Consider the following 21970-nt stretch of genomic DNA (forward strand, 5'->3'; position numbering starts at 1 on the left):
ATTATCACCCCTCAGCCCTAAATCCCTACCGCCCCTTCGCAAACCCAAACCCATCTGTTGAAACAAGCAGGGCTTCTGCTACCCTGGAAGACAAGCAGGCACAGGAGCCCCTCACAGCCTCCCCTCTGCCAGCCCTTGCAGAGCCCAGGCACAGGATGGTGGTGGCAGGGTCTGCCAGGCATGTCCTGCCCGCAGCCGCAGCAGGGACCCAGCTCACCCCATGGCCGGAGCCAGGAGGAAAGCATCAGTGCCTTGGTTTGAGGAACAAAACCGCTTCTTCGGGGAACAGCGCTGGCTTACATCAATAGAAAACCACCACGAAATTACAGAGCTGGGGAGGCAAAGGTTGCATGAAAAAGGCACCAGGCACATAACCCATTGGCTTAAGAGCACGTCAAAATCCTGCACCAGGATATTCAAAACCACGACCCAAGTGACTAAAACATCCCTAGGGTTTATAGAGGCCAAAAGGAGGGGGCTGCCCTGAGCTCACCCAAGCGCTCGGGAGGCATGCGAACAAAATACGAGAGGCGAGCACTTGTTTGATGTCTCTTTTAAAGGAGTGAACTGTGAAAAACGCCTCCGAATACATTAAGCACGAAGGCAGGGAGACAAATTCTTAATTGCCCAATTTGGCGCTCAGCCAGGGCGGCAGGGTTAGCACCTCCCGGCTTTGCAGAACCAGCTTTTAAAGGTAATGGGGGAGCTCATCACAGAGCTGGCCACCGCTCCCCCTGCAAAGCAGCCGGTTGCTGGGGTTCAAACCACCCTCGCCTTCCCTGGAACCAGCTGACTTTGGGCAGCTTTCACAGGAACCTCTGACTAATTGCCACGGACCTCTGTGGAAATGCAGGACATGGTGATGTTTCCCCACATTACTGTCATCCTCCACTTTTCCATTTCTCCCCACCCCTGCTGCTACAGGAATTTCTTCAGGTAGGAGGGTCCCCTGCCTGGGGATGCAGGCAGTTGGTGCACAATCCCCAAACCTCCTCCAGCAGCCCAGGAAGCACCCCGTCACCCAAACAAACCTCAGGGGAACACAACACTTACTCCCTACCTTTGAAAGTTTTAGCCTTCCACCATTTATTTTTTGTTAATTTATTTTTTTGCAACACCACCCATCCTTTTTCAACTGCCACATGCAGTAAAGCAAGGTCCGAGTCTTCCCAGCACACCAACCGGGTGGAGATGTAGCAGTTAAGGTCCACATTAATCCCAGCAGGCGTGTTCCCTCTGACCTGAGGATGCTGGAAGAGTCCCTACCAAATCCCAGCTGGCCCTCAAGAAGGTTGAAAGCCCTCAAGCCCTAGATGCCACACTAAAAGCAAGCTGGAGTTTGCCTTTTGTGAAAAAGGCCTGTGCAGAAGAAATTCCCTTCCTGTATACTAGTACAATACTCAAGTGACCAGCACAAATTCCATCACACAAGTGTGACACTGCCTGCATCAGTACGCATTAGTCCCACAGACGTGGGAGCCAGGCAACTGCCCCCACTTGCATCTGCCCTCCACTAAGCATCATATTATTAAAAAACAAACAATTTCACCCCAACTGGCATAGCTACAGCAGCCAAAAAGCAAGCGGGCCGCAAGTCAGCATGATTAAAGATACTGCAGCATCCTGTGTTGCAAACACTGGGCCAGATCCTGAGCCAGGCTCAGCACCACCCACACCCACTGCTGTCCACGGACACCAGGACACGTAAGCCCCTGCTCGGGATGGCTGGGAAGAGCAGCGCATTGCTCCTCAGGAAGGATGTGCCCAGCAAACCTCCTCCTCTGCTTGCAGAAGCCTTAGCAGGGTGCTAGAAGGGGCGCTCCTAGGTCGGTGCCTGCTGAGGCAGGGAAGGGCAGCGGGAGCCCCCTGCCCGGCCAAGCCCCCCAGCCGGGAGCAGGTCCTGCCCTGCACCCCAGGAAGCTGCAGCTCATTCACTGGGTGACACCAGGTGCATCCTCCAGCACATGGACAAACACGGGGGAGGGAAAACCCACCACAGCAGCTTCTAAAAAACCTCACTTATTTAAAAATAAAAAATTGAGGGGAAATGAAAAGACAAAAGCCCTTCTCAGCCTGGTGATATCAAGCAGAGGAAATGAGACTTCTAAAGCTCCCATTCAGAGAGGAGTGGGGGGAGAGAAATCGCACTCCAGACACACTTGAGCGAACAGCTTTTGAAATGGAAATGTTGCTCTTCAGAAACATTTAAATTTCCTCCTATTGCCAGGGAGGAGGAAGGAGGCAGAGGAGCGAGCAGGGACTCCTCAGCCATGCAAATCCAACCGGGGGTCCATTCAGGGCAGCACCCGGGCGGCCCTGTCGAGAGGGGATTTGTCAGGGAGTTAATCAGGACCAGCACAGGGTATTAACATCGGGAAGTCGGCTTGAAGAGGCATCAGATTTAGAGAAGATGGAAGGGAATGAAAGAAGACAGCTCTATTTAACCACCACCGCAAGTAAGATATACCTAAAGGCTCCTTGCGCTCCTTCCCTCTGTTCTCCCTGCACAGCCATCACCCAAATTATTCTTCCCCAAATCCTGGAGGTTGAGCTGCCTACTGAGAAGGAGCTTGACTGATGGAGAAGTGAAATGCAAGCAAGACCTAAGGTGGTTTGAGCGGTGGCAGAGGCGCGTTGTGGGACCAACCCGAACCTCCCGTTACATGCAAGGGCCTCTGCACCAAGCCAGGATCACCAGCAACTCCCTGGGGACTCCCAGCACCTCAGGCATGGCCTGACGGGTCCCAGCACCAAACTCCTGCTCACTCCCAGCAGCTCCTCTTCCAACTGTCAGCTCGAAAAACAGAAGTTACTGCTCCTACAGCAATCCACCAAGCTCCCCTCCCCAACTGCATGCCACCACTTCATTGCTCTAATGTCTTTAGGATCACTTAAGGTACAGGTCCATTCTAGCCGTGTTCTCAGGTATATAAAGCGGGACATCAAATACCTCTCATCTGTAAAAACCAGAAATCTTAAGACTGCAAGAAAACCAGACTTAATGGCAATCTTCCAAAGACTTCCCCTGCCCCCAAAATCTAGTAAGATCCCAAAAGTTCAATTTTTATCAGTGAAGTCTCTTCACTTGTATCAGAACACCTCAGTACACATGCAGATGAGATCTGAGCTGAGGGGGCCTGGAAGCAGAGAGGGGTCACTGGTGAATCTGACTTGTGAATTTCACTGGCTGAGGCAAAAAAGAAAAAACCACAGCGCGCCACCTTTTCATCAGGAATCCAAGCCGATCCGGCTTCCATTTTGAGGTGGCTGCACTGGAAAACTTGTTTGAGAATGAAGCAAGGCTCACAGGTGCTTACAGGCTTTTGAAAAATTTTTACCCAATGTAAAGAACAGACTTGGGGGGGGTGGGGGCAGGGGAAGCCCTTCCCTTGAAACAGCTTGTCTTGGCTTTTAACGAAGCTTTTAGTGGCCTCATCTGTCCCTGACACACTACCAAAGCCTGTTTAACTCCCCTTCTTTTTAGCATCTCCCCTTTAAGCAGGCGCTGGCCCTGCACCCCGCAAAATGCCATCCCCAACGCGTGCATGGCACATGGCGAGGACAACGCCTTTGCCAGCCCCCTCCACTGCCCGAGGCATCCACCAGCAGCCTGGCAGCTCCCCTGGACATACAAAACACATGCACCAGCCGCTACCCCGAGCACCCCACAAGCAGCGGTGCTACGACAACGCCATGGGATGCAGGCGGGGATACGGGGCACAGCCCCAGCTGCTTGCAGGCATCTCCGTGCATTCATTGCAAGAAGTGGGTGTCAGCACCGAGCAAGGCACGCCGCCGCGTGCAGGATACGTGCTGACAGGGAAGCACGGGTGGTACAAAGCAACCATCAGCTGCACCATCAATCAGAGCCAGCCGCCGGGCTGCATTCAATGGTTTATTGTTCTAATAATTGTGCAGACACGTGGAAGGGGGTGCCTCGGCATTTGCTGCTTGTTTGAGTAGCCATTTCCTTCGCTGCTCCGCCTGCTTTTCCGTCAGGAGGCCGCATCCTGAGCCCCAGGGGCAGCAGGCAGGGAGGCAGCAGTGCCAGCCATTCCCACCGCCATCCCCACGGCCGGTGGGGCAGGAAGGTGGGAGGAAATAACATCCCGCACCAGCAGGAAAAGCAGGCGGGTGCTGGTCTAGACACAAGCTGTCAGCCCAGCCCTCCGCCTTGACTATCCCAGAAAAACACGCAAAACAAACCTTTCGTGAGAGTTTTGGGTTTATTTGGAGAATTTTTTTTGCCATAATGCTTTTTCCCCCCCAATTCAGCAGGGGGAGACGGTCTCAGGGTGTAGGGGCCATCGTGGTGTCTCACACGTGACGCTCGAGCATCACTCAGCTCTGCAATCAGAGCAAGACTGACCAAGGAAAGTCCAAATACCAGCAAAAGCACAGGATAAAGCAGCTCCCGAAGGCTCAAGGCAGAAGCACCATTTCCAATTGCAAATGGCTGTGGGAGTCGCTCAAACCACAAACCTCTGCCCAGGCTGTTCCTGCATAAAAGCACGAAGCACCCCCATCTCTCCAGGCCAGGATGTTACAGAAAAAAAACCCCAAACATCTCAGCTCCCATAGCAGGAATAAGCCCGCAGTGAATTTGTTATTATCTGTTAGCAAAGCAGCAGCTTCCCACCAAGGCTGGAATTTCCATCTTGGTTTGGCAGGCACAGGGCTGTGAAATGATTACTGTGTTTACTTTTCCTTTGCTAACTATAAAATCCCATTCCACTGCCCTGCCAAGAATGACTGAAGCTAATAAAATTCAGGCATTTGGAAGAAAGCAATAATAAACCTCCCTTTTGGGGCCTTTGTGATGAAATTTCCCCACTCCAATCAGCGATTATGCTGTATTCATGAACACTAGTGATGTCTCCAAGTGCACCCAGATTGACTCAAATCAATATTTAGCTTTGCTCGAGACTCTAAGCCTTACTCCATGTGGCTGCTGAAGGCAGGATCACTGAACTGCACAGCTAGAAGAAGCCTATGAAAAAAAAACAACTCAGCTTACAAGTATATGAGGCAGTGTATATATTTTTGTGGGTATGTATACACATAAAAAAAGTAGGCTGTTCAATTACTTGAAAACCTGTGAAAAAAGTATACACACATGAAACATTCATGGATGCATAAATTTACAAATCCCTCTCCAAATATACTGAAAGCCATTAATATAATGTACACTAGATATTTATATACACATACCTGCCTATTCTTTAGTAGCTTTTAATGTTTGAAAGACCATAATGTTCCTGTGTTTACATCTGCCACTCGGCCTGCTGCTGAGGCAGAAACATTAGCTGCTGGGGGCAATCTGCTCTACGTCATACCTGTGGTGGCTGGCGCAAGATAAAACAACACAGACCTGAAAAACAGCCTGAAATAAAAGCTTTGCTTGGTTTGGTCGCATAACCATGTGGGACAGCTTGATTTGCACTAGGCAATAGCTCTTTCTTAAGCAGCCATGGGAACAACAGCATCCAACGCAAAGATCAGAAGGCAGAAACGCTCACTGCTGCTCCTCGGGGAACAGCACAAGGAGGAGAGAAATCAGCCATTTCTCTTTTCAGGGCAGCGATCAGAGCAGGTAATTCAAAGGCAAGCCTAGGAAGTGTTACCGTGCAGGCAGAGGAGGTGATAAAGTGCAGAGAAACCCTTGGGATGCGGTGGATGCGCCACGTGCTAGGCAACCCCACATCTGCTGCCTACCTCCTCCTCTGCTGCTGGGTATTGCCGCACTCTTCCCCTGCATCTCGCAGCCAAAGGTACCGGGGTGCAGGATTAAAGGGGTCATTAGTTCCTGCTGGGATGAAGGCAAGCAGAGGAAGAACACTGGCATTTGCAGAAGATGCTCGGACAAAGTGCTAAGATGACCAAAGAGAACCTAGATCTAGGTCAGGACCGCAAAGGAGGTGGGTTCAGGTCAGTTCATCCTGCGCTGCTTCTCCCCCACTAATTTCTGCCTTCGATTCACCAAACTGGGGGTAGGACAGAGAACATCACTCCTGCCCTGAGCCAGCTCTGCCGTTGGGTAAAAGCCCATTTCCAAGGGCAGAGGGAACAGCCTCCACTGGGCTCTCACTCCTTATCCTCCTGGAAAAAGGTGCCAAGAATTAGAATTACATTTTTCGAGAGCAGCAGAACAAGCCAAGGGCCTGTCAGCTTGTCCTAAAACAACCCCTCTCTGCTTGCCGAGCATGCAGCCAGCATTCCTGACGCACACCAGTGTCCATCGCCCCTTGGCCCCCCCGCCATGCAGCACGAAGCTGCAGAGCATTTCGTGGCGGAGCAAGCCAGAAAACCCTCTGAATGTTCTCTGCCTAAAACACAGCCAAAGAGTTTTATGTTTAAAAAGCAGGTTTAGGTCCAAAAAGAATAGAGGTTTTCAGCGAGCGATTATAACTAGGCTCTCTGGCACTCAACAGCCTCTCTCTTGTTATCGATGCTGAGGGTGTTGTTAAGAGAGGAGGCTCCACGAAGCACGGACGTGAAGTCACAGAGCTTTAGCAAGGGCTGTTGCCATGTTCAATATGTTATTACAGCTCCATCACCACAGGCACAAAGAGCAGCAACTCCTCTCTGCCAAATCCATCTCTGAAATCACTCCCCCACTCCATCCCCTCCAGCAGCAGCAGACAAACACCATCGATTGCTATTGCATCTCCTCCGCAGCTTTCCACCCAGCGCTGGGAAGGAAGGATTTAGCATGAAATACCCTCCTCCTCAAAACACAGCGCGCAAAATTAATCTGATCAGTGTCACAACTCCCTGGCTTTCGTTATGTGAGTCAGAACAGTGGATGGGCTGCATTTCATAATGATGGAAAAGTACAGCACCAAAAGTGTGCTTGGTGCTGTACATTCATGGAGAGACGCTCGGGCTGCTCCCAAGCAAATCCCTCACCCTCCCCAGGAAGACCCGTGGTGAGGAGGGGTGTGCAAGGATGCCGAGCAAGGAGGGAGGCAGAGTTCATCTGCAAGGCGACATCCGTGCTTGCGAATCAGTAACAACCACCTGCGCTAACTGGCCAGACCACATGGAAGTGGGAACAATCCCATACGCCATCCTGGAGCACGCCTGGATCCAGTGGGAGCTGGAGCAGTGCTCCGTGCCTGGCAGCACCCACACCCCCTCCCAGAAGATATGGGGCAGAGAAGAAATCCAGATCAGGCCGAAACTGCAGGGGGAGAAGAAAACAGCTAGGATATCACTCTTGGTACCAGGACTGAATTCTTCCCTGGAAATTTATTCCAAGTGGGAGTTTCTTTTTTACCACGAATGTGCGAAGCCAGACTGACCACAGGTGGACAGCAGCGGCGGCTGGCAGAGCCCTCCTCACCCTGCACCATCCCTGTGCTTTGGAGCAATGCACAGGAGTCCGGTGCCAGTTCCTGCCACAACCACCTAAGTCCCCGCTGAGGACCGACAGTTAAGCAGCAAACTAGCTTTGCTCTCCTGTATTTCCAGCACAGAACAGGGCACTTAAGAATTCCTGCTATTAAAGAAAAAAATAGATACACATAACATCTACAAACGCTTCAAAGATGGAGAAGGAAAAGCTCCATGAATCCACACAGCATACCCAGCTCACAACGCTGCCCTGTCGCAAGCAGGAGAAAACAGCAATATTTCTTCCAATTACAGGGGTGAGGCACACAAAGTCAAGGGACTTTCTTTCCCTCAAGCAGATCAGGTGAGATGTCGCACTGCGCGAGCCTTGTAATATTGACTGAATGGAACGGAAAAGTCCAATTATGTAAATGATGAAGCAGGCTCCCGAGAAGCAGCCAGCCTTAGCACGCCACCCTTCGCTGCCGTTACAGCTTGAAAGACAGTTTAAAAGGTTGTTTTGGATGTCGATCACCACAAACGAGCCAAAGAAGTGCGAAACAACAACCTGGGCTTGAGGCACCGTCTGTTCATCCGTCAGTTTTCCAGCCATGCTGAGCCTCGGTCCCTCTCTCCATGGCTCAGGGACTGCCGCAGGCTGGAGCAGCTGGGGCAGGGCAAAGCCGGGCTGGAGGCAGCTCAGGGAAGGTCAAGCTCAGTTTTCACATCCTGCCTCTGCAGTGTTTCCCCAGCCCACGAGGGCTTTTTCCCTGCCGTGCCCGAGTCTCTTGGGCCATAGTTTAGTTCTTCGGCCATAGGGACTTCAGCTGAAAAATTGGATAAAATCAGTTGTCTTGTCAATCAATGTGCTCCTTCCCTTTACCCCCTGCCCCAGGGCCAGCTGGAGGAGTCGAATGTCTTGCAAGGACCAGGCAACACCTAACAGCATTTGGTTTCTGAATGAAACCAGCATGAGACTGTCCATGGGACAAAGTATCCCATTCCAGATACAACGCTCCAGCTGTTGGTTCCCTCGGCTCCCTGTCGCGAGCTGGTGCGTGCCACAGGCTGCTGACAAGCCCTCGCAGCCATCCTGGCACGGCCACCTTGCAGAGGGCAATGCAACGAGCTCCCAGGCACGCCACGAGTGCCAGACTGCTTGCACAAGGCAGACCCACACTCCCGAACATGTGTTTGTTCTCACACAGGTGAGCAGACGTCGACACGCTCACACGCGTCCTCCCGCTATTTGGAAATGATCTTCAGACTAGGGAGGAAAGCGGGGGAAAGGAGACATCCAGCCAGAAGTGTTTGCGCTGTGACAACGTGAACAATGCAAATATTTCAGCTTTTAAATATGTTTGGAATGACAGAGAATGCCAACATTTCCCTCATCTTCCCAGAAATAGCTTTGAATCATTGTTGCCCTAACGCAAAGTTCTCCCCCCCTCCCTCCCCCACCCCACCGAATCATTTTTGCAATCAGATTTTTATCAAGCACAAGTCAACAGCGTGAGCAACCGCACGGCAGATGGGTGGATGTTGAACATGTCGCAGGAGGATCTTCCTGCAGCTGCTGAACTCTACAACCCCGCGGCACTTGCTCCTGATGGGCACAGCACTGCACCACCAGCCTTCAGACCACCGGGAGAGCCCAGCCTGCCTCCCGGCCAAGGAGGCTGCAAGGACAGTTAATAAGAAATGCTGTTCTCTGCAGGGAAAGGAGGACAAAAGCAGGAAAGACGTAGGTATGTTTGCACCTACTAAAATTGTTTCGTTTCATTGCTCAGATGTGAGGCTAGAGCCACTTCCACAGAAGTCCGCTCCTCCAGAAGCAGCTGGGAGGCCACACGGAATGCGCGGCTTTGCACTGAGCACCCGGCAAGTCCTTCGGGCATGAATTATTCTCCTTGTGGCAAGTAGTTTGAGGCATTTCACCTTTCACAGGGCTGATCAAGCCACACAACAGCACAGAGCTCTGCATCTTGCTTGGGTTTCAGGTAATCTGGAGCTAGTGGCAGGGTGCTGGCAGCATCAGTGTGTCCCCTCTCCATTGGTGCTACCGCCGTTCTGCAGGATCCCTCTGCCCGGGAGTCCAACAGGGCTCCCTGGCAGCTACCCCCTCCCCACCAGACCTGGGCACAGTCACAGCTGGCCAAAAGAAACCACCCCTTCCCCTGTGGCAGAGGTGCATGGCCGAGGAGGACAGCCCTGTGCTGTCACTAGGTCCCTGCTTGCAGATGTTCATCAAAAGCCCCGGTAACGAGCCCAGAGCTCTTTTTCCCAAGTGAAAAAACAACCTCCAGCAGGGAAGGAAGAGCCCAGCATGATCCACACCACAGACTCAGAGGCTACGGGAGGACATGCGCCCAGGGATGGCCGACACTCACAGCTTCGTTCTGTTCTCCAGCCCCTCTGCGCTATTGTTCCGTGGCAATAAATCACAGGGAGGCGCTGGAATTCAGGGCTGGTTTCTACAAGAGGGAGCCCGGGGTGCAGGAACCGAGATGCCGCCTCGCTTTTCCTTACTAATTCCCTCAGCGGCCACCGTGCTCAGCGCCCTTTTGAGTGCTCCACTCCTACGCATCCCGTCGGAGCGCCGCAGCTCTCCCAGTTCAAAGCGCTGCTGCGTTTCCACCCCCTCCGCTCCCTTCCCCCAGCACTGGATTACTCAATTAGAGATTATGCTTTTGCCAGTTACCTCCAAGCCAACTGGGGCCTCTGCCAAGGTCAACACAAGTTCCAGCCAGTTTCATTAATAACTGCGAGACCAACCCACTGGAAACTCTGAGAGGTTAATCCCAGCAACAGATCAATGTTCCCATAACAAAGCCACAGAGCAGAAACGCCACTGGTGATTTACCAGCCAAGCCAGCCCAGATATCCATGCTGGGACCTGCAGCGCTGCCCCCCGAGCATCCATCCCCATATGCTGGGGCAACCCCCGCTGTGGGAGACCCCAGGCTCCCGCTCCTCTTCCCCGGCACGTTCGGCAAGGGTTGGAGCGGCTACCAGGGAACAGCGCTGCCAAGGCCCTGGCCAGCACGGCGAGGAGGAAGCAGGGCTCCCGAAAGGCCTTTCGGTTGTCCTCGGTGCTCTGCCAGCCTGTGGCCAGGGCAGGGGTTAGCAGGCTAGCCAAGAGCCTTTCCATCCCACAGCCTGTTTTCCAGGAGTTTATTGTAAATTGGGCTCTGGAACAGGCAGTCAGTGTGAAATTTGGCATGTATGCTGCTGGCTTCAATGCATCATTAAAAAGGCATTTTAAATGTGTTAATTCCTCCTTTTTCAATTAATTGCTTTTAAAGCTACATTAACGTGCATCAAAGCAAAATACCCTTTGCCCTAATTTCTGCTTTGCCATACATATTTCCTGGCCTTGGTGCTCTCTTCCAAGACTCCCCCCTTCCCTTTTCTTATTCCATTTTTCAGTCTGTAGCACAACATAAACACTCATGCAGAAAGGGAATAAATTCAAATCCTTCAACAACGTAAAGCAGGGTCCAAGTCCTTAATAGCTTTTTTTTTTTTTCCATCAATAGTTGTTAATTATTTTACAAAAGAGGGAAGTGGCATTGTCCCTTGTACAGATGGGGAAATCTGAGATACAGAAAGGGGAAGAGACTTACCAGGGCAGATGGCAGCAAGGTTCAGGTTTCCTAAGCCTCCACCCAGCCCCGTACCTGTGGGACTACATGGCTCCCCCTAAGCGTATTCCTGCTGGAGCAATAGGCTACGTGTAAGTGCAGCCAGCCAGCCCTTGCAAGGGGACTAAATGCACACCACAACTGACTCACATCCTATAGGAAGGAGCAGCAAACCACGTACGTGGTGGAAAAGCAGTCTCAGAAATGGGAAGAAGAACAAGTGGAAGCATAATGGGAATAGGAAGAGATGGGAGAGGCAGGACTAACCTCCAGCTCCTGAGAGAAGAGAGCAGGCGCTGCTCGACCAGACGCACCATGCTCATCGTCCCTGCGGGGCAGGACTGCACACAGCACCAGCTGTGCACGTATGTGCAGAGACAGGGGATCGTGCAGATACCGCACTGGCCTGCTCTGGAGCCGTCTGTTTTACTCCTATCTGCTGTTACATGATGGAGGTCCGTGACTTTCTCTATCAGAAAGAAAGCAGAAACCACCGAGGGTCCTGGGAACCAGCTCCTGCATCTCTGCCAAGAGCACACCCAGCAAATCTGCATCACAGCAGCTCTTCCAGCAAACCTCACATCCAGGCTTGCAGTGATTGAAAAAACAGTCCTGCTTTAGTTTTGCCTGGTTATTCTCAGCCACCTCAAGGAAGCACCTTCTCAGAGGCAGCGTCAGCCCATGCTGGCACAGAGGGCACAGGGAGATTTCATTTTTCCACCAGCAGACTGAGCTCGCCAGAACCCTGCTGGCTCCATCCAGCAGCAGGAATACAGGACTACGTGCACTGCAGCAATGTGACAGCAACCCCTCTTGCAGGGAAAAATATGCTCAAACAGGGGAAAGCAGGCAAGAAAACAACCTTTTCTTCCCCGGCTTGAAAAGAAACACCAGCGTTCAAGGATATGAGCAATACAAGGTTCATAAAGAACGGTAATATCTTTTACTAGACCATCTGAGATTTAGCTGTAAAGCTGCTGCATTTGAAAGGCATGCTGCCCAAAAGCATGTCTGTTTTCTCCAGCTATAATGTGCTGAGCTAATAGAAGACATTACCTTCTCCTTACAAACCAAGCCTCTCTTGGAGCAAGGCTGCAGGGATCCTGAACAGGGTAAAGGGGCCCAGCTCACCCCAGGGCTTGGGGGAGGAGGGATAAAGACCTAAGACATCCACTTCTCTTCTGGTGGTGGTAAATGGAAGAACTCTGGAACCCGTTACCAAGATTTGGCACGTCAATTATTTCATCTGTGCTCACAGCACAGACTATGGCCCAAAACAAAGACCTTGGAAACGTGCACGAATGGTGCTAACTTCTCGCCCCTGGGCTGAAGGTTGGTAAACCTGATGCAACCGGTAGTTATCAAGGACACGCTAAACTCACACGCCACCAGACCCGATTCTGCACCTCAGCTCCACCATTGCTCTGAAACCAGAGACCAACAGGTACCCACTGCCTGAAAGCAACATCCACTGCTGCTGCACTAGTTACGTCCCTTGGGACAGTCGGGCTCCCACCCAGAGCATATAACCAAACCATTACCTTTTTTATTGAGGGTTTGGTGAAGCTCTTTGCTGCACAGAAATTAGCTCCATCTGCAAAACCACCATGAAAAGCAATCCTAGTGCTGTTGTGAGTAAATTGAGCTCCTCCCCACACAGTGACTACAGCAACATGGAATGGGGTTAGGGGTAAGTGAACAACTCCTAGGATACTCTGTCTAAACAATGACCAGCTCACATTGTGCATCTCATCCAAAGAGCTCGCCCAGCTTGCAAAGCTGCCCTAGATTAAGTATCGAATGACTTTGTCAGGCACCGAGTCAGCAGCACAGATGGAACAGCAAATTTCTCTCTCCAGCTCTGGTCACTGGGACAAACGTCCTGCTGCTACGCATGTGCCACCGCTCTGGGACGCAGCTCCTGCCGCTACATGCGTGCCACCCGCTCCGCTCCACGCGCAGCTCGCAGGTGCACAGACACCTCTGGCCCTGCACCCACCTAGCAGAGCGCTTGCGGGAAGGCAGGAAGCTTTCAGAATAACCCCTGAGAATGGAAGACATGCCGAGCAAGCAGGAAAAACATGGTGCTGCTAGAACTGAAGGGCGGGCCAGCGTCCACAGGGATGGAGCAGAGCGGGCATTAGCTGCCAGGACATGTTGTTTTAGGAGGTCACATCAGCCAGGCAGAGGAGCTGATGGCAGTCAAGGGGCTCAGCACACAGCCTCTCAGGAAGGTCTTTATCAGCTGTTCTAGATGGTGATTTACACCACCAGAGCCCAGTGCCAAATGCAACCGTTGCTGGCTTAGCATGGATGCAAGAAATAGTTTTACATGTGTGAGTAGCCCAGATATACAAGTGTCCAGAGCTTGTGGCCAAAGACTAGTATCAGCTCTTGACATTTCCTCTGGACCATCATATGCAGAATAGCTCCTCTAACACACTGAGGCTCAGGGCAATGCACACAGGTCAGCTACAGGAGATTTACCATGACCTTAATGTCCATAAGCAGTTTATAGACTAGTCTGAGGATGACTGCTCAAGAATAAGGCCAAAAGACTGCTATGAATCTAATTTCCTAAGCTGCAAAGGCAGATATACCTTCCTACACCCCAGACTTGCCTTCGGCTCCCAGCCACTTGAACAGCACTGAGATCATCCTAGTCTGGCAGTGAGCTCCATCAAACCCATTCTGGAAACAGCCCCCACTAGTTTTGAGCAACTAATCCCAGCTCTACTTAGGCTCTTGCCAGTCAGGGGCACCACATTTTTTTCTTCCTTCCAGACTCTGAAATTACAAATGGCTCCACTAAAAGCATAATCTTGTCTTGCTGAATTGTATCTCACTTTCTTTCTGTCTCTCTCTCTTTTTCATTAACAAATGTTTTAAGCCCCATAAAGTGCATGTAGTTCCTGGAAATGTGTCACAGACCAAGAAGCAAATGCAGCCCCTGAACTCACCAACTAATGCCTCAAGAGCAGCTTTGCCTATTAGAAGCAAATAGCTGAGACAATACGTGGCTTTCTGGTGAGAAACAGAACAGAACTGCTGATGGAAATAATGTGCAGACAAAAAAGCCATCCTGGTTTCCTCATGTCTTCGGAGGGGGATATTTCTTGTTTCATGGCCAACAGTTTATTTTCCCCACCATCCACGCAACCCACAAGTATACTCTATGGTTCAGAGCCACCACAATGCATCCCAGTGGCACAGAGAGCAGACCTCTGGCTGGTCACAGCATCAGCTTGTTAAGATACATCTCAGAGGGAGCAGCAAAGATGGGACACAGAAGAGCCACAGCATCTCAGAGGCACCTTTTCCAAGGCAGCACACTATCAGGAGCTAAAGGAGAGCAAGCTGATGTGCCTCGTGCATTTCTCATGGTCTCCGAGTTCAAATATAGCTCTTAAAAAAGAGCTGCTCCACCCCTTCCACCATCAGCTCACCTTTCGCAATCGGCAGTCCCTGCAGCCCCCTCCTCCACGAGATCAAGCCAGGCCTCCCTCGGCATCTGAATTACCCCAAAGTTAAATGTCCTCCTCACTCAAGAAAGGTCAGAGGGATCTCACGTAAGGCCCACCAGTACTGTAGGATAAGAGGTGTCTGAATATCCCAGCACTCCCACGCAAGTGCTTTCTTGCCCATGTGTTATTTCAGTCAGCCCCCACAGCAATACAGCAAACCATCCTGAGGTCCCAGGTGAGGATGCTGACTTCTCATTTCACTGAGGACTCAGACATCTCCAAAGCTCAGCCTGCAGCTGCATTAACCCTCAGTGCTCACAGCGCTGGAGCTTGTACTGGCGGCACAAGCCAGCTGCCCCCAGCATGTTTACCCAGCAAGACTTTCCTGCCAACCAGGAATATGTCCAAGCTCACAGTAAAATCAAATACAATTTACCCCAACAGAGCATGAAAGTAAATCCAAACAGGCACACAAGCAAGAGATTTTTCTTTGCAACATTTATTACATGTGCAGAGGGAACAATTGCAAGTAAATAATTTGCTTTGTTAAATGAGACCGAGACAAGGGAGGCTTTCTTGGGGAAGATTGTATTAAAGAACCACCGGCAACCAATTCAAACCCTTCAAACACCGATATTAAATAAAGAGATGTGATAAATGAGAAAGGTCAAGTAAAAAAAAAAAAATCAAATCAGGGCACAGTATCCAGAAAAGCCAGACATGACCATCCCTAATTCAGCCTACAGAAGCTTCCAAATTGTTCTGGTGCCTCTAATAGCCCAGTAAATGCAAGCCCATAACCATAACAGTTATGGGGAAAGCTGATATGCCTCTGTTTCTCCAAAGTGGTCACCCCATCTCAGTGAATATCATCCAACACACCACCAAGCACTGCTTGATGCATCAGGAACCACCATCTACACTGATTTCAGTGGCAGCTCAGAGCCTCAAAGGTAGCTCTAAACAAGCCAAGGGGATCACAAAACACAGACCCCACACCCAGCTAGCATCCGGGCTGTTGGCCCCTTACCTTTGAGAGGTCCTCTGTCCCTCCCTGCTGGCTCTGGTTCAGGAGAGGCGAGTGCCGCATCAGGGGGTCCTGCAGCAGATCCAGACGTGGTCTCTTGGTTTCAATGAACTCCAAGTCCGACGGCTTTGCCAGGTCAGAGAGATAGGAATGCGCCTCGGTTCTCAGGTGCAGCTCCTGAGATCTGGGGACAAAGAGAAAGGAGCCTTTAGAAAACAAGCCACCTCTGCTCTCCCTTGCAAGCCACTCAAGGAGGAGAGAGGGCTCAACTTCTGCCCATCTCCCAGAAGGATGCATGAAGGAAGGGCAAGTGGCCCTGGACTCCAACATCTCAGGTCTTTGCAGACCCAAGAGGCACAGCTCCATAGCTCAGTCACTGGGCACGGTGCATCTCCTGGAGTGCTCACTGCACACAGGCAGAACCAGGCATCACCCGGGAAGCAGGACGTGGGGTGCAGGATCACCACCGTCCCAAGCCCAACAGGCTGCCCTGCTGACCCCCTCCTCAGCACCACCACATCACCTGGAAAGCCCCACTGCCATCTCCTGTCCCACCACACGGGACGCATGGCTGTCCCTACACCAGGGCAATGCAAATGAGGCTGCAGGTTGGAGCCTTTGCTCTCATGCCACATGGGTCAGGCTGACCAGAAAAAGCCAAAGCTCAGAACATCCCAAAACTGGCCCATAAATCCCCCTGTGGCCCTTCAGTCCAGGTGGAGCTCCCTTCTGCCACGTTTGGCTTATTTAGTCAAAGATACCTGCGCCACTGTTTATATTTAGCACCTTAGGTAGGAATACCAAGGATTATAGCTGGGAAAAAATGCATACTCCTCCATGGCTAGACAGTAGGGATTTATTTTTCCAGGATGGGGGAGGAAAGAAACCAGCCACATGTAGTTGCACGTCTCTGACGCAGACCTGGCAAGCTGTAAAGGCACATTATCCAGTGATAGCAACTGCACCAACGAGTCACATCGGGCTCAGATATCTTTCACCTTTTAAATATGATGCAGTTGGTAATACCTGGAAATTGGGCTTGGTTTTGCTTTTTTTAAACAAATGTAAAACTCTTCTGTAGCTTTATTTTTCCTAGCAGGATTCTCTTGTGGGAATTGTAAAGGGATCCTGCAAAAATACATTAAACCTTTTACTATGCCCAAGGATCAGCTTTGCAGCAGCAGCTCCAAGGGTGTGTTTTTAACACTTCAGGCAGAAGTGTCTTTTAAAGAAATAAAAATAAAATGAAGCACAGGAGATTCAAAGCTTGGAAGAAAAAAACCACGGCATTTTTTCTTTTCTCCTTAAACAAGATTCTTCAAGTTATCCTGAGCTGCGTGGTGAAGTATCCTCCCCAGTTACCAAACGCCGACAAACTAAACAGCCTTTGAAGCTACTCAAACAGGAGGAGGGGAGGGGATGTGTTTTGTCAAGAGCAAGCATAAAAGACAGGGGGTCTTGTGCATCATTTGGCCCCACCGACAAACTGCAACTGCCGGCATTAATTTTTACCTAGCTAATTAAATATCTCTGAGAGGATGACAAAAAGGGAAGGACCCCGAGCCCTCTGAAGCCAGCGGGAGTCTTTCCAGCGGCTGTAACGGCTCTGGATCGCATCCAGAGAGAGGAGGAAGCCCAGTGAAAGCCACCTTCTCAGGGGGCACCACCTCAAGCAAAGGTCTCTGCCCTCCCCTGCAGCAGTGTGGCCAACTCAACCTCTCTCCAGGGAAGCAAGATAAAGGTTTTTTTTCTTTTTTTTTTTAATTTAAGCATCAACAGCAGGCACAAAGCATGTGCAGGCCAAACTCTGCTGCTGTGGGTTTGGCACAGGTGCTGGCGCTGGGATTCGGGCAGCAGCTTTGCTGCTGACACACAGAAACAGAATCTGGCTCATCCTCTTCCTCCTCCCCAGCAAAAAGGGGACGGGAGAGCAGGGAGGCTCTGGCACTGCCTTTGCCACTCCAGTCTCCAGCCTACGGGAGAGCGAATGCACAGCTCACGCAGCAAACTTTTCAGCACAGAACAGCTCTTAAATTTGGCATTGAAGCACGGCTCACTTCACCTGCAAATGCTTTCACACTGAATGATCCTCAACTTTTCTCAGCAAGCCCAGAAATATCTCCTGGCACCTCTCAAGTTTCCTGCTGGCTTGTCCCAACCCCTCGTGCAAACCCTGTCTGCCCACAGCTGCACGCTGACATTTCGGGCTCTGCCGTAAAACCCAGGAACAATAAGCAACTGTTGAGCTGGGCAGGTGTTAAAATATTCCAACACCCAAGGCTCTGCTGTACCAAGGCAATTAGAAGTCAGATGTATTTATTTTCACTTCTCCCCCCATCACCCCCTTTTTTTTTTTCTAAGGCCGTATTACCAAGAAGCTGCTAATTGACACAGGACAGCTCTGAGACCTCTACAGTTGTCAGGAACCCAACCCACCCCTACTGCTACGCTCAGAAAAAAAACACGGATTTTTAAGATAAGAGAGACTCTCAGCTTTACAAAGGCAGTTACAGCAAGGCTGGGGCCACGCCGGGGAAAGCAGCTGCAATGTTATAGGGTGCTATTTTATTTCCATTTCCACATCCATTGGAACTGCTATTAACTTTATCCACTGGAATTTCCAGCCGCTCCCGAGATTGCTTTGCCTGACACAACCCGCTCAGCCTGTCCTGGCTGCAAACACAAATGCTCTCGCTTGAAGCCTTCACACCTTTCACTCTTTACATCCACACCTGCAGCAAACTCTTTACAACGGACTTCTATACAGCGATGACGTTGCTGTCAGCATAAAAATAGCCCTGCCTGAAAAACCCTCCCATTACACCAAGTTTCGGGTTTTGCTGCATTTTCCAAATAGTTCCCACCTGGCCGGTTTATTCCAGAGATTCCTACTTTGCTGAAGGGAAAGTATGTTTTTAATTGCATGTGAGTTATGCATGATTAAATGAAATAAGCCAAATGCCAGCGTTAATTATGAAGTGAGGCACGTTAGTCCTCACCTGGAGACCTTCGCCACAAACACTTAAAAGAAGCGAGCGGGGTGAAATCTGTTGACGCACCGAGGCTGGGTGCCCAGGGTTTGCCCTGATGTCCAGCCATCCACACACAGCTCTGCTTTGGGCAGGTCTGAATCCAGAAGACCAAGACAACCCAAGATTAGACCTTTGGTTTATTACTAATCTGAGAAACTAATTACACTCTACCAGCTGCAGAGCCGCATTACTCATTCACCAAGGCCATTTCCTCAACAGATTCACATGAGGCATCAGGAAGGTAGGAGCAGCTAAAATCCTACAGCAAGTGCAGGGCACCTGCAACTTAATCCAGCATGTGCAGGTCACTGTGACCTAGGAAAACATCTTCTGCTGTGTTATACCTACACCAGAACCATGTGAGCTCGAGATGGGCTGAAAAAAAAGAGGTTGACTGCTAGCTGGGCGTAGAGGAAGCTGAGAGCATCTCTCTCCTTCGAGGGACGAACAAATGAGATATCCTGAGCTGTCCTTGGGGTTTGTAAGAGAAGCCCTGATGAGATCTAAATGGATCTTAACTTTATCCTCTTTACTTTGCTGAAGCCAAATCAACAGACAAGTACAAACTTTTCTGGAGGTCAAAGAGAACCAACCCAACCCATCAACCCACCTCAGGAGCACAGTGCCTGGCTCTTCAGAGCAGCACGATCCTCCCCTGCTCTTCAAACCTTCCCATTTCTCCATCAGCTGCGCAGCAGCAGGTAGAATGACAGCAGGAAGAATGACTGCTCTTCTACAATATCCAAACCCAGCTCGGCTTCACGGGGATGTGCCTCTCGCACCAAGGGCTCAAAACACAAGCAGCGACTCCGAGCCTGCTCCCACCAACTTCCCAGCAAGGGCACATTTTACATTTTGCTCCCATCCACAAATATTGTTCCCTACATCATGGGGCCAAACAACATAACCAGGCTGGAAAACTGGCTCTTGCAGTCTCTTGGAACCAGAACCAAGGTAAACGACAGCCTCACTGCAGCTGTTTATTTCCTCTGGCTGAGATGGTTTGGTGGGAAATTGTCTCCAAAATTAAGTTTAAAAAAGTCTCCAGCCCCACAGGTACAGACAGACAATAAAATGCTTTTGAGAAGGAATAATATAGAAAACCACAAATGTCAAAGTGGATTATTTATAGCCAATGCTAAGATTTATCAGAGTTTTCAGCAACCCCTTTATGGCTAATGATAGCCAGAGTGGGTGACTGGGCAAATTGAGACCTGTTAAAGAGATAAACCGGAGGGTTTGTAGAAGCAAACCTGCTACCAGACAGCTAGAAAAACATGTACAGGGCCAGATGATATATTCCCTCTGTCACATAGGTGGAGAGGGAAAAAAACCTTCATGACTTAACAACAGAGGCCATGGGAAGGCAGCCTGTCTGGGTGGGGAAGGTGAGTTCCCACACCCTCAGCAACGTCTGCCAGCAGCAGGATTGAGCCTTCACAAGCCAGAGGTGTGGGACAGCCTCGAGCAGGATGCTTAGCTCACCACGTCGTCCAGCTCAAGGACTCCCAGGTCCTCACAAGGTCTGACTGAGCGCCTATGACCGGGCAGTCCCACGTGCATCCTCGTGATGGTCTAGCCGTGCATTCCCACACAAGAGCAGGTAGCTGTGCCTCAGCCGCCCCACGCATCCCCCTCAGCCACCTTCTTCCAAGCCAACTGCAATTTAGATGAGAGCAGATGCTTTATTTAAAACTTGCATATTGAAGGTCTTCACACAGAGAGCCCAAATCATTCATTCATGGACAGGACCAGCAGAAACTTTAAAACTTGGTCACACAATGGCACTGCCTCACTCAAGAGGAGGAGAAAGAATATTTGTGTGTCTCCACAAGCTCCCTGACATGCCTTCTCCAGGCATCAGAAACCTGAAGCCCCACAAGAAAGCGCTATTGGCAGTCCTGGGTGGCTGGAGCACTCCCTGAACCAATGGCTTCAGGGACATCCCATGTTTTACAGGGCCTGCTGCATATATTGCAAGATCACCCTTCCTCCCCCAAAGTAAATCTGGTTCAAGATTATGAACAAGAAAGTTGCTTCATGAACTTTTACCCCTCCATCTCAGCCAAGACAAAGCCAAGGTTTCCCCTCACACCCCCCTGCCAGGGCACACTGGCCCATTCTAGGAAGCCTAGTGTCTCCCCATCTCCTCTGCGGAGCCTCAGTCACCCTCGGCGCCCACCTGTGGACATGCCCACAGCCCACAAGGCTTGTCACAAGTGTCTACACACCAGCATCTGCCCTTTCCAGCTGTTATTTTCCCACGTTCATTTATGGGGAGGAAAAAAAACACGGCTCCCAGAACATCATTTCAAGTGTGAAAAGACAAAGATATATGGTTGTAGGGATTTTGCCGCACCATCGCTCTCTCCTGAGAAAAGGGTCACCTTTAAAAATGGACGCTTAATTAAACACCATAAATAAAATCACATCGGTCGTGCTGTTAACTCGGGAGCAGTTGGTGCTATTTGGCCCAGCACAGATGAAGACCGAGAGCTGCACATGATTTCCAGCGGCCATGCACACTGCCCCAGCTTCCCACCACTCCCCGGGCTCCTCAGCCAGCAGCATTAATCACATTCAATAACCACAGTAATTAGGCCTGCTCTCATGCTATACTGCACATGGCTATCTCGGATGGCCGCAGAAACAGAGCAGCTGCTTAACGTATCCTAAATGTCATACTTCAGATCAACACCAGGCAAACTCTTCAAACTCCTTACGACTGCTAAGCAGAAAGGCTCCAAAAAAGGGGCATGGTCTCATGGACAGGGAAAATAATCTCCTAAGAAAATAGTGACTCATCTGGATAAAGGTGGAATATATTGTGTTAACATGCATACCGTTTATTTACAGCCATGTTTTCTGCCAGAGAAGCCATTATCCACCCCAGCATTCCTATGCTAATACGGAATCTTGCTCTAAAATTGTAACACTTATAAAGTCAGAAAAAATCCAGTTCCTTGATTTTTCAGACCCCTCACCTCACTGGCACTTGCCATGTAACACTCAACACAGTTTTTCTCACTTCTTTTGCAGACCAAAACATATATAGAAGAGGGAAAAAAAAAAACCCTAATCCTTGTCACCTTGCCAGGACATTCCTCTGCAAGCATTCATGGTACGACTTGTACCAACAGCAGATCCTGAAATACTTCTCTTCGCTCCTGCAGTCCAGTTGGCACAGCCAACCGAACAAGCTAAGGGGAAGTCTGTGGATCCTTCCAAGAAAAAGCCTGCTACCAAAAAAACCATAAAGGAAAGCAGCACAACCCTGCAAAGACAGACAGAGCCAACTTTCCCTATAGCAACAGATTCAGAGTGGTTCAAGTTCTCCTTCCTTCTTTCAAGCCAGAATTGCTGCACAGGAAGTTCAAGACTCTACCCATCCACCAAGGGGTGATGATGACTCTCAAGGTTGATGCACTTGGGGAAGGGCAGTCTGCAGCTCCCCAGCATCTCCTGCAG

At 50.5% G+C, this 21970-nt stretch overlaps 1 protein-coding gene across 13 annotated transcripts in view; it reads right to left on the reverse strand.

Annotated features, from left to right (window-relative positions):
• Positions 1-21970, reverse strand: part of NCOR2 (nuclear receptor corepressor 2) — a 257110-nt gene that overhangs the window by 140532 nt on the left and 94608 nt on the right. For all 13 annotated transcript variants that reach the window (XM_064466324.1, XM_064466335.1, XM_064466326.1 and 10 more), the window contains exon 4: positions 15474-15654. In XM_064466324.1, the coding sequence (XP_064322394.1) occupies positions 15474-15654 (181 nt within the window). The remainder of the gene's footprint in view (positions 1-15473; positions 15655-21970) is intronic.

Source organism: Phalacrocorax carbo, chromosome 15 (genome assembly GCF_963921805.1).
Source record: "Phalacrocorax carbo chromosome 15, bPhaCar2.1, whole genome shotgun sequence".
Taxonomy (NCBI): Eukaryota; Metazoa; Chordata; class Aves; order Suliformes; family Phalacrocoracidae; genus Phalacrocorax; species Phalacrocorax carbo.